We start from the raw sequence: 12,635 nt of genomic DNA, 5'->3' as shown, positions 1-12,635 counted from the left end.
CAAAGGCTTCTCTGTCACATTTACATTAAGTTTTAAATAGTAAAACTTTAGCTGACACTCTCATCCAGAATGACTTACAAAGTGGAACAGTAGAGTAAGCTTTAATTCCTAGATCACCAAAATTATCAGCAACCAAAAGTAAGCAGTGAAGAGGTAGTAGTCGATAGTGCTGTGGAGAGGTTTAGATGGTCTGGAAGGTTAATCAAACGAGTTTTGCATTGTAAAGTATCCAACGCCTCCAATGTCTTAAAACTGGGGATGAGAAGGCTGCCTATATTACTAGCAAATTGAGCTTTTTACATGGTAAATGAGCTATTTACCTGGTATATTTTACAATATTGCTCCATCTAACTTAGAAAATGGATATCAGTATTGAGCCTATACCTAATACTGTATTGCAGAAGCAATGGTGATCAGGGGAAAAATAAACCGCACAAGTATACTGCAAAAACACTTTATTCTCATTCACTCTGTAGTACATTGGCAGCATCAAGTACAACTGTTATTACAGTTAATCAACAACACTCAATCTCAGGATTATTTTCAACTGATAAATAAAAAACATGAAACAGCATGAGTGTTTGGGGTTAAGGTACAATCATTTGCAATAACAAAGGCATCAAATAAGAACAGGCTTTTACACAAAGTAGGTGTCATCTAAGTACTTACAGTGTCTTACAAGTATGGTGCAAATCGGGCGAGTGTCTGTACATAGCTTTGATGTGCTGCTGTGTTTTTAGCCAGCGGTGTCTTTCCCAGAGCGTTCAGTCAGTACACAGCTGTGCAAACAAATGGACCCAAGTAGGAACTATTGTACTTTAGCTACAAATGCTCTGAAAAGCCCAATTCAGTGGTTTCATGTATTAAAACATCCTTACACACACATTTTATAAACTTGCATGTCTTTTGGATATTGCAAAGTGAGCTGACCTTCATGTTTCCCAATACTTGTTGTGCACTAAAATGTACCTAACTGAACCAGTTTTGATTTCTCAAAGTTATTCAACATTCAAATCTTTATGTAAAAAACACCAATTCAAATGAAATTCGTACATGTGACATCAGCAGCATAAACCGCTCTTTAGCTTTTCCAGGTTGGTGGAGGCTAACAGCATCTTAATTGTAGAACAGCATTATCCTTTGAAGTGATCTTACGACAAAATTGAAGATCTGACCGAAACCAACTCCATCCGTTGGTTTCAATGCTTCAGTGATTTGCGTTTGCACGTCTCACATGTGGGACACAACAACAGCTCAGCTTTAGTGTTAAGTCAGGGGAGGTAGGACTTCTTTGTTGCAGTGTGTGATCCTGCAGCTTGAGTGTCATAAGTTACCTGACTTTCTTTATCTCAGTCACAGTAACCCGCCTTCCACTGACACACAAACTCGTCAAGTGAAGCCGACCCAGAGGCCACAAGTCTCTTCTCAAGTTTGTCCCTTCCTGTTTTTTAGTTCCTACCTTCCTCACTCTTTCACTCCTCTTTAAAGCTGAAGTCACACACCAGAGAAAGATGGTCAGATGGATAATTATAGGATGGAAGCCTGTTTGGCCCAATCTGCTCCTCAGTGGGCATGTCCAAAACCGCCTCCACACTCAGCTTGTTCTGAGAGTACCAGATGTAGTCCAGTGTGCTGCAGCATTCCCCCGTAGGCCGAATCTTCCACGTCGTGTACTCTGGCTCTGTCACACCGTCCCGGCTAAGCTTCTTATAGGCCGAGTCCAAACCGAGAGGCGACAAGGCGAAACGCCGGTAAACGTCCTCAGTTGGGATTGCGTTGAAATCGCCGCAAATGAGCAGAGGCATGTCCGAGTCGATGGCGGGAGCACCCGGGGGCCCGCCGGGGAGTTTCTGGATGAAGTTCTGGAGTTGGCGCAGGAGGTCGGAGCCCTGGGAGCTGCGGAATCGCTCCCAGCCGCTGCGGGCCTTCAGGTGCGTCACCGCCACGCACACACATCTCCCTGTGAGTCGACACCGTAGCATCGTCACCACAGCAACCTGTGGCAAGAGAGCAGCATGTCAACTGTCAGAGGTGCTTGGGAATGCCTTTCTATCTATGTGAATAATGTGAATTACATCAGACATAAGGTACGAAGGCAAAGTTAGTGCACAGAGTAAAGTTTTAGAAGTGAAATTGACATATTCTAGCCATCGTTCACTCACCTGGTTCGTTGGAATCAGCATGGCAGAGAGGCGTATGCCCACGCTGTCCAGGAACTCGAAGCGCGACTGATCGAAGAACAGCGCGCAGCCATCTGGTCCATTGTTGCCCTCAACATCCAAACACGGCGACCAGGGCTTGGGGCAGAAGTTGCTGCTGTAACCCAGGCCTGCCAGGATTGGCTGGAAGGTGTCGTAGTAGTGGTCTACTTCCTGTAGACACAGGATATGAGGTCGGTAGGTGAGGATCTCCTCTAAGATGAGGTACTTCCTTTGGGACCAGCTGAGGGCCTCCAGGGGACACTGGACAAAACTGTCAACTCCCTCACCCAGCGCTGGAGGACAGGAGACAGAGGAGAGATCTAACTTGAGCATTAAGAAGTCAAACTTGAGCCTGTACGTTCTATTTTTAACATGTGGTATGGGGTAATGCTGCGTTCATGTCACATCCGAAGAAGAGGAAGAACGGGATGGGATCTAGTTTCTACAACTTGGAAGCGTTCACGTGTTTAAAGGAGAGTATTGGTGTCATTTAGAGTTGCAGCCAATTTACTTCTGTCTACGTCTACTTTACATTTCCCTCGATGATGTTGTAATGCCATATATAATTAGATTTTTTAACATTTACTCGTTTTCATCGTGTTGTTTTGGCACGACACATGAAGACGTGGATGTGACGGTAAAGTTTGCAAAGCGACATGTTTTGAGGGATTATTTCCTGGCAGAGACTTCCATTTCTCCCTGTGGGCGTCAGGTGAATAACAGTAAGTCTGGGACAGTCGTTTTTCATACTGCATAAGAATGACTGGTAGCAAATGGCTTCTTCTGAAGGGAGGAAAACAAGCCCTGATCACTGAGCACTGTGTGCAGACTCTACCAGCAATAATATAAAGGAGAGGGGCAACCTTGACGATTGGCACAAACTTTTAAACAAAATTTAAAAATTGGATTGTCCTTTAACTCACTGAAACACCCACATCCAAAATCATTTTTATGAATTTCAAATCAGCCATAATCTAACTGCAGCAGATATCGCTCACTTTTTGTAAGGAGAGTTGATTCTATTTGTGTGAATAGAGTATGACTGCCAATTTAGATTTTTATCATCTTGGGCATCACTGGATTCGCTGCCATGTTTGCTGACTGTGTTGACACACCTCCGCAAATTGTGATGCCAAGTGGGACAAATCGGACCCACATGTCCTACTTACTACTGTTTACTGACGGCTGACGTGAATGCTTTTTCCCAGTCAGCAGGTCGTATTTACGGTAAATCCGACATGACATGAACGCGGCATTACACACAGTCATAAATCTAATTAAGGAGCCTACCTTGGGCCAGTATGTTCCACTGCATCACCCTGATGGGGCTGCTGGGGGCGCCGTCTCCATCACTGGGGTGGATGAAGCTCCTGTGGAAGCGAGGCGGTCGGTCCCTCAGCGCCTCCTCACACTGCCGGAGCAGCTCCAGCGGGTCGGGGGGACACACAGGGGGCCCCTGCCGCTCCTGCAAGGGACACATGACCGCCATGCACATTAGCTTAAATCTATGTCTTGTGCATCCTGCCAAATGCTGACGATGACCAAATATCAAACCAGGTGCCTTTAAAACCGTAACACTTGAAACTGTTTTAACAATTTTCTGTACTGGACACAGCTTTTGTATCTCCTGCTTCACTTCAGAAAACTACACTTTGAGCAAAAAAGATGGGATGAACAAAAGAATGAAGTAGTCACCTGGCAGAAAGCTGGATCCAGGTCCGTGTCTGGATGCTGGTGGGGGTCGAGGTGGGATGTGGGGAGAGGGAGAGGACGGCTGCTGCTGCTGCTGCTGCTGCTGAGGGTCTGAGTCAGGGCGTTATACAGCCGGGTGACCCCTCCACCCATCGGACACACTGGAGAAGAGGAGGAACACAGGGATGGAGAAGGGAGGTGGATGGGATTGGAGAGGGAGAGAAGGAAAAACAGAACTCCATTAAGTATATTTGTAATTATTAAGACTTAATCCGTGCACTAAAACCTGGAATTTGGGTAAAGTCACATTTACGGCAAATAATCCTGTGCTCCACTGACAAGCAGGTGGTGCTGTGACACAAATCCTCAAAATTCACAAAGTTGCCAATGTCTCCTGGTGGGTTTGTCAAATTGGAGAGTCATTTGAGTGGAAATTTCTGACCAATTAACTCCACCTTGCATTGATTCCTGCCCTCTTTGCTTTTTATTGCATCTGCCAGCAGGTGATCCTCTCCCACTTATTCAAACCACTTCTTGTAATACCTCCAGCCAATCAGATGCCAAATGATGAGCTAAAGTTCACTGTCAGGTGAGAGACTGAACATCAAGATGCAGACCAGTAAAAATATTCTGCCACTGATAAACCAATTTATCTATATATGGCATCACTGTCTGGAATGTTGAGCTATGGGAAAAGGATTCTTTTGTAGCAAGATATGCACTATGCTTACATTTCTGTGTGTGTGTGTGTGTGTTTGTTGACCTTCAGTCCTGAACCCCGCTCAGATTATTATGGTCTGTCGGTTGACAGTAGAAGTTAAAGTAAAAGACGAGAGTGAGCGCACCTCTCACAGGCACGATAATCTCACACAGTCGTCAAAGTTATCTGCACCGCCAGTGTCACCATGACAAATTCCTGCAGATGTATTTCATTCTGTGACAAAAGTGCTTCTGATCCTGACTCATGTGCACCACATGACAGCTTAAATGGAAATCAGCACTCTTTTTTCCCCTTCAGCAAGGTGTGTCAGCTCAAAATGTAAATCCAATCATTAATGCACCCAAAAATAAGACTCAAACTTCCCAACGACTGCCAAAAGATTGACGCAGAGAGGAACTATACTTTGCATTGTTTAAACATGAGATAAACATGTTGAAAACAAGCTGAGCCCAAGCTGTTTGTCCTGTCACACACACACACACACACACACACACACACACACCCAAGTGAATGGCCTCTTTGATATTATTTGTTAACCAAATGGTCTTGTGTGTTGGAAGTGTTAGTGCTGAGAGGGAGAGGACCTTCAATAGCTGGTTTACAGAGCTCAGACCTTGTTGATAATGGGCAATGACGTTGGCACACACACACACACACACACACACACACACACACGCACAGACATCATCTGTCCCTCTAGTCCAGGACCACGACTATTTCACATGGTGGCTGTGAAAACTTTGAACTGCACTGGGTCAAACGAAAGTGGGTCAAATTGACTGAATTTGAATGTTGACTCAGACAAATAGCGTCAGGCTTGTTCAATTCCAGAGCCCGCAGACAATAAGCAATAATATTAATAATATTAATGCATGCTATGTATAACACTCTTTTCCTTTAAGAACAAATCTTAAAGTTCTTCAATAATTACATTTAAAGCAAGAAATCACAGCAGGAATAAAAAGTAAAGGTTTCTATATAGATGCCATAAGATACTTGTGCTGTAATATTCTAAAAGCAGAAGTGTCTTAACCATTGACCTTTCCAGTTAACCTCCTAACCGTTTTGTACAGCATTTACCAACACACAGGATTTCATGTTGCAATCCTCTGTACCATAATCCAAGGTGAACAAGAGTGATGAACAAATGGTGACTACAGAGGACATCAGACAGTCAGCACCATTTACCAGCCACCTAATCTAAATGTTACAGGGTGGAGTGTGTGAGTGCGGGTTTGTCACTGGGGTTATCAAGAAGTCACCTGCTGTCACAGATGTTTTGTTGAATTAGACCCATGGCACCAACCACTTTGTTAGAGAAAAGACGTTCTTCAAACAGACATGACAGAGAGACTACATGATCTTGTCCGCACCAACAACTACTTGTTTATAATTAATTATATATAATCGTATGCCACAATTTTACTTTCCGCCATTCGAATGCTGCAATACTGAGAAATTCAGTTTAATTTCACTTCATTTAGCATGCAAAATAGTCAAAATGTCAATATAACATGCAAAAAATGCATGATTTGCACTTGATCACTGAAACTAATAATTGTGATCATAATATCTAGCAAGATAAACAGCATTATCACTGTAGAACATAATCATGCAGTTCCTCCCATAAGGTTTGGGGTCATTTCAACAATTAGCTTCAAGTTTCTATTCAATTTCTATCAAATTCCAACATGAACAGGAAAGCCACATGGAGCTGATCTCTGCTCCACAGTCTAACAAACAAATTCTGCTGTCTAACTTCTCTCCTCAGGTCCTCTAGACCGGAGCCATGTGACTATAAAAGGAGAGGTCAGACCCTAGATGACCACTGGAGGTTTAGGATCTGTCTGTGTTTGCGTTTGTGTGTATGTGTGTGTGTGTGTATGTGCGTGTGACTGAGATAGAGACTTACTGACAAAACTCAACTCCACGAATAGCTGCCCCCCCCCTTCCCCAATACAAACAAAACCTGGTGCATTTAGACAAACTTTAACACATCTATTTCAACAACAACCCCAGTCCACACATGCCACCACCAGCCAGACTGTGGTTTGGTGACTAATCCACGGCATCTGCTCCACAGCAACATTTGAGTAAAACGACTATCCAGATATACAGAGCCCTACTGTTGCATGAAAACCTTACAACTCAAACTACATTTTTAGACACTTTAACTGAAATGATATACTGACAATTATGTGCCGAGTAAGTTTCATGGCTTCAGGTTCCATTCAGATTCAAAATGACTTAAAGATTTAAAATGCTTGGGTGTCAATCTTATTTTTCTTGATTTCTAAAAAGTTTACTTTTTGAGATTTAAATTGACAGTAGAGAAAGACTACTGATATAATATCCACAAATTATGTTATGGATGAACTCAAAACACCCATGGGTGACACAGACTCACCCCAACATGGCCTGATCTAGAATGAAATAAAGACTTGCTCTCTCTTACCCATAGTCTCCATCACTGTCGACAGATACCTCCACTCTGTACTTGATTAGTCGTCCTTTGTGCCTCCACTTAGTGCTTTTATTACCCTAACAGTTGTGTTACCGTCAGCTGAGGTGAGCCTTTTGCTAAGCCGCAGGTGTTGTGCTGCAATGGGAGACAGTGACAGATGTGTTGTCACTGTGTGTTCGCTTTGGTCTGACTTCAAAAACTGTTCACTGTTCCCTATAAACCTCAGGGAGGGAGGGAGGGAGAGAGAGAGAGAGAGAGAGAGAGAGAGAGAGAGAGAGAGAGAGAGACAGAGAGAGATTAGGAAGTATAGACGTCATCAGGCCATATGGGGTATTACAGGTCATGTGCTGCTGAGGGAGGGTGGGAGGGAGACACTGTGCAAGCCAAACCACTCTCTCTCTCTCTCTCTCTCTCTGTCTGTCTTACACACACACACACACACTCTCTCTCACACACACACACACACACACACAGTGGGTGTGTGGTAGACAATATTGCTGATAGAACATGACTCGTACCCTCGCAAACACACACACACACACACTCTCTCTCACACACACACACACACACACAGTGGGTGTGTGGTAGGCAATAATGCTGATAGAACATGACTCGTACCCTCGCACACACACACATACACACACACACACACACACCCTCTCGCTCACTCTGTCTGTCTTACACACACACACACACACACACACGCACACTCTCTCTCTCTCTCACACACACACACACACACACAGTGGGTGTGTGGTAGGCAATATTGCTGATAGAACATGACTCGTACCCTCGCACACACACACACACACACACACACACACACACCCCCTCTCTCTCTCTCTGTCTGTTTTACACACACACACACACTCAAACACACAAAAATGACAGAATTAGAGTGGAGGACAAGTAATTTTCCGTGGCTCACGAGTCGCGGCGTGTTAAAGCCAGAATGAGTTGTAACATCATTCACTGCTGTACAATTACACAACAATAATTGCATAATTGCAAAAAAACTGACACCAGAAATAAGGCAGTTGGTCATAAATTACCGTCTCCCAGCAAGTGTGCGTGTGTGTGTGTGTGAGTGTGTGTGTGCTGCAATAACTTCCTCAGTTGGCAATGTGTGCCAATACCCAGGCCACACAGACTACCATTCAACGTCACTAAAACGTTAGTTAAAAATAGTGTGATATTTTCCACATAAAGTTGTATTTTTCCAAACTTGTGATCACTTGGAAACTCACAGGCGGACGGATTTGGGATGTGGATATCTGTTGATCAGTAATGTGACTGTGATCATGTGTTATGGAAGAAAATGACACTCATGTATTTAGCAGGGTCGGGGTCAAATCAGTCCACTGAGAATGGAATGCAATGCAGTGAATATTGTGTAACTATGGAGTGATATGTAAAGTGTATTCTACTCTCCGCTGTACATGAGGTGCTGCTGTGCTTATGCCATGTATCAGTATTTACAGTGAAAACAGTGAAGATAATGTGTGCGGGTAGAGTGGAGGTGCAGGGTCCGGTGTAGATCAGCAGGAGGTTGATAAAGACCCACACACTGTTATCTGCATTTGTCTTTGTTGTGACAAAAACCCCACAGGCGACACGAAGAACCAACATGGATCTTTGTGAGATCACGTCGAATCAAAACGTGAAAGGGGGCGGCAAACTGTGTTCGGTTCTTTATCAACTGTCTGCTAATCTCTGCAAGGCGTCAATCTGTCTCTGTGCCATCGTCACCAGGACAAACGCCGGCACCTCTTTTTTGTGCTCGGCGATCAAAGTGATTCTGATTCGGACGTTTTATGAGCAGAGACAAAGCCGTGTCATTCTGATTCTGATCCCTTAATCCAACCGAATGGAACGAACGAGTGGACGTTTTCATTTTCCACTCTGCTGCTTTGACGTCAGTAAATCAGCGCTCGGAGGGAAAGGTAGCGCCATAATAAAGGGCTCGAGCTCTGATGACTTGTGAGGTGTGGAGTGACTCATGTCGGCAGACTCACGACAGAGGCTGTGCAAATATCTTGCGCAATCCACCTCCAGTCATGGCATGGTATGGTACAGGCACCAAAATGACACTGGCAGTTATTTATCAAGAATCCCATTAATTTACCAGGGAGACCTGGCTAAGACAGCAGCAGATTACAGAAAAAAAACATTTCATAATAAATGGATAATAACTGGTTTAGAAACAGACTGGTTTCATACGCACAAAGCACACAGAGAACCACAAGCAACTGACACTCCAGCTTCTCTTCCACCAAACTGGCCATTGTCCCACAGTCCAAACAAGCCTACTTAGCAATGATTGATTACTTCTGTGTGTGTGTGTGTGTGTGTGTGTATGTGTGTGTTAGGGGGGGAGGGCATGACTCATATCCTGTAGACTATCTCTTGTGTGTCCCAGCTGAATAATTTGCTATGCAATAGTATTTGAGTTTATGGGATGGGGGGGCTAGAGAGAGAGAGAGAGAGAGAGAGAGAGAGAGAGAGAGAGAGAGAGAGAGAGAGAGAGAGAGAGAGAGAGAGAGAGAGTGTATGTCACTGTATCCTTTAGTGGCATATTGACATTTCCACATAGGACAGCTGCCACATCAATGACCCACAGGCTGAAGGGCACGGTACATTTGAATATGTGTGTGGGTTTTTATGTGTGTGTGTGTGTGTGTGTGTGTGTGTGTGTGTGTGTGTGCGTGTGTGTGTGTGTGTGTCCTGTCTCTCACAACAACTTAAACTATTTCACTGCAACAGCCGCCTATTTGTAATTTAAAGGCCCAAAAGTAACCTAAACCAAAACCAAAACTGAAAAGTCTCCATCAAAAAGCTAAAACATCTAGTAGCAGAGCTCTTGACACTGCTACTGCAACAGGTAATGTACATTTTTTATATATATATATATACATATTTGGTAAATGTAAAAGATTTGTTTACATTTGCAATGTACTGTAGACAAAGACTGGGAGTGAAACACAACCCTATATGATAGAACCCTATATAATTATATAGCCAACTCTGCACTTACAAATCTGTTAAACATTTTTTCTGCCATTTACAAGTCAACCTCTTCAGGAGTTTGTGCATTAAGGTAAAGAATGTTGTAAAGAAAATGTGATTTGAGATGATGAATTATCATATTTAACTTTCAGAGGCTTCTTAACAAAAACACGTCACTCTGAAACCAAAACTAAATATTTTCTTATCTTTAAAACAGCACGTTTGAGTCAGTGAGCGTGTGTGTGTGTGTGTGTGTGTGTGTGTGTCTCTGTGATACTAAGAGGACATCATGTATATGTTACCTAGTTAGTGGTGTTAGATTGCTGCTTTACTCCCTGACCTTCTGATAAAGCCTCCAGCATTAAAAGAGAACCACCTCCACTGCTGCCAAAGCCTATCATACCCCGTTTTATACAGATTATTACAACATGAAGGAACTCTAAACAAACTGGGGGACACTTTATCTAAATAGACTTTAGATAGGACTAAAAACACATGACATGCACTCTTGTGCCACTCAGTCTGTATACTGCATGAGAAAAGACAGTGGCAGTGTGTTTTGGTTGCAGAGTCACTGAAGCCCGTCTCCCTTCTGCCTTTCCTCATCGTACAGAATGTCTTCAACCACACATTTACTCTGGTGGCATGTTGTTGACATTACAGAGCGTCACATAATTCTCCCACTTCGCCCAGAGAACTGCAGCCAATTCACTTACACCAACTTTGCACACTTTCATTCTGATTAGCCTGTGTTAAAAATGGCATTAGTTTGAAGGGAGAACATTATTTCTCAATGAAAAGACTATATGAAAATCACTTCTTATATACAAGTTCTTCCATCTTTGTGCTATAAACAAAATCTGTTTCTTGAGATTAAAATTTGTGCTTCAAACACATTCTAAGAAACTAATTTGATCATGCAAAGTATCTGTTGAGGTCAAACAGCTTTGACCTCAGCTTGACTACCAAGCATTTTTGAGTTTAGGCAATGGGCTTTAAAATGGTTTCATAAGGCCAAAAGGCTGGAATATTTTCTCCACCCATAGAGGAGCATGTAATCCTTCAACTGAAGTTAAAGCATTAAAGTCAGGAGTTACTGCAGGAGGTTTTCACATGACAACAGCAAAATGTATTGGTGAACAATAATAGAACGTCTATCCCAACCTTGTTTGAGGTGCAAAAACTTATGAGAAGAATGAGAGGAACATTAAGGCATCTATCACACACACACACACACACACACACACACACACACACTTTGATATAGTAGAAGAAGGATAGGCGGATAGAGGGAACATTAAAGAAAATCCAAGTAGCATAAGCTAAAAAACGTCAGTGTTAAGTATCATATGAGCATGCTGCAAAGATGTCTTGTATATGAACACGATTAGATGGCTGCCAGAACACATGGTGCAAATCACACATGGGGCTAAACAGTGCAGAGACAGCAGAGAGCAAAGTTTAATGCATGTTTATGACGACTTACCTCCTTACTGGAATGAAGTGCTGCTTTCTCTTCAGCTCCACTCGTTCAGCTGCTGCCTTGTTTTCCTCTCTCTCTCTCTCTCTCTCTCTCTCTGTGCCTGTGTGTATTTGTGTGTGTGGCACAGAAGGAGTGCATGTATGTGTGTGTGTGTTTGCGTGTTATTGTTAGGAGGGAAGTGGCGGTGGGTGGTAGCTTGACCGTCTGACAGCTGCAGGGGCAAGGTCACAGCGACACGGCAGAATGAAGCCTGGGCCCTTCTGCCATCTGCTGGCAGGAGCCGCACCGGGATGAAGTGTCTTCCATCGGCAACAGGGGAATCTCCCTGAATCTAAAAAAAGAAAAGAAAAAAGACAATGGTGGTCTTTATTCACTGGGTAAACTGACACATGCAGCTTGAAAACTGAAACTGAAAATCAGGGTTCCTGCACAGTTTCAATTACAAAACTTTTTCCAGACCTTATTTTGTTGATATGAAGCTTTTGGCTGGTGTTCAGTCTAACAGTCGTGTTGCTTCTAGTAATATCACTCTACAGATGAAGAATTATTCCTCACAGCAACAAATATCAGAACATGTGAGATGACAGTACAGTATTTTTTTCCATACTTTTTTGTGCAATTTCCAGACTTTTCAAGATCTGTTCTTTTTTTTTTTCTATTTCAATTTTCCATTTTCAATTCTCATTTTAAGTAGTCTATTTTCACTTTGCATTTTCAAATTGCCATGTAATCTTTTCCATTCCTCTATTCCTTTTCAAATTTCCATTTCCACTTATACATTTTATTTTGGTATGATCAGTCCAAGTGCTACAGTAAAAAAATAAAATAAAGCATTTATCGTTTAACAATTACATTTTAATTCTGAGCAAAAAAAAATCCTCCATAATTCACATGCATTGGGTGACAGTGCATTATAGTAGGCTTTCGCAATTAAGGAGTGCATTAAATGTCATAAAAAAGTAAGTAAGTAAAACATGTCAGTATGAAAAGTGGAGCAACAAAAGCTCATTTTAAAGGATTAATATATTGATTTGGCTATGACTAATACATGGAATATCACAATGACAG

The 12,635-nt window shown here is 42.7% G+C and overlaps 1 protein-coding gene across 2 annotated transcripts; it reads right to left on the bottom strand.

The window, feature by feature from the left end:
* Nucleotides 1-438: 438 nt before the first annotated feature.
* On the bottom strand, nt 439-11,697 carry LOC139925675 (nocturnin). 2 transcript variants are annotated; one of them, XM_078282776.1, is made up of 5 exons: nt 11,571-11,697; nt 3,897-4,054; nt 3,492-3,666; nt 2,163-2,494; nt 439-1,997 (listed from the first exon to the last, which is right to left on the bottom strand). In XM_078282776.1, exons 2-5 carry the CDS (start codon nt 4,044-4,046, stop codon nt 1,473-1,475), a joined length of 1,182 nt encoding a protein of 393 aa, XP_078138902.1. In that variant the 5' UTR covers nt 4,047-4,054; nt 11,571-11,697; the 3' UTR covers nt 439-1,472. The 2 variants fall into 2 exon arrangements, with proteins under 2 accessions (XP_078138902.1, XP_071773256.1); XM_071917155.2 differs by lacking the exon at nt 11,571-11,697 and adding an exon at nt 7,070-7,247.
* Between the last annotated feature and the right edge of the window lie 938 nt (nt 11,698-12,635).

Source organism: Centroberyx gerrardi, chromosome 3 (assembly GCF_048128805.1).
Source record: "Centroberyx gerrardi isolate f3 chromosome 3, fCenGer3.hap1.cur.20231027, whole genome shotgun sequence".
Taxonomy (NCBI): domain Eukaryota; kingdom Metazoa; phylum Chordata; class Actinopteri; order Beryciformes; family Berycidae; genus Centroberyx; species Centroberyx gerrardi.
Note: the sequence above shows the minus strand (reverse complement) of the source record. Positions and strands in the feature narration are given on the sequence as shown.

Coding starts and splice junctions, on each gene's coding strand:
- LOC139925675 (XM_071917155.2), bottom strand. Junction 2,495..3,491: donor GTGGAACATACTGGCCCAAG/GTAGGCTCCTTA, acceptor CCTGTCCTCCAG/CGCTGGGTGAGGGAGTTGAC. Junction 1,998..2,162: donor TGCTGATTCCAACGAACCAG/GTGAGTGAACGA, acceptor CTCTTGCCACAG/GTTGCTGTGGTGACGATGCT.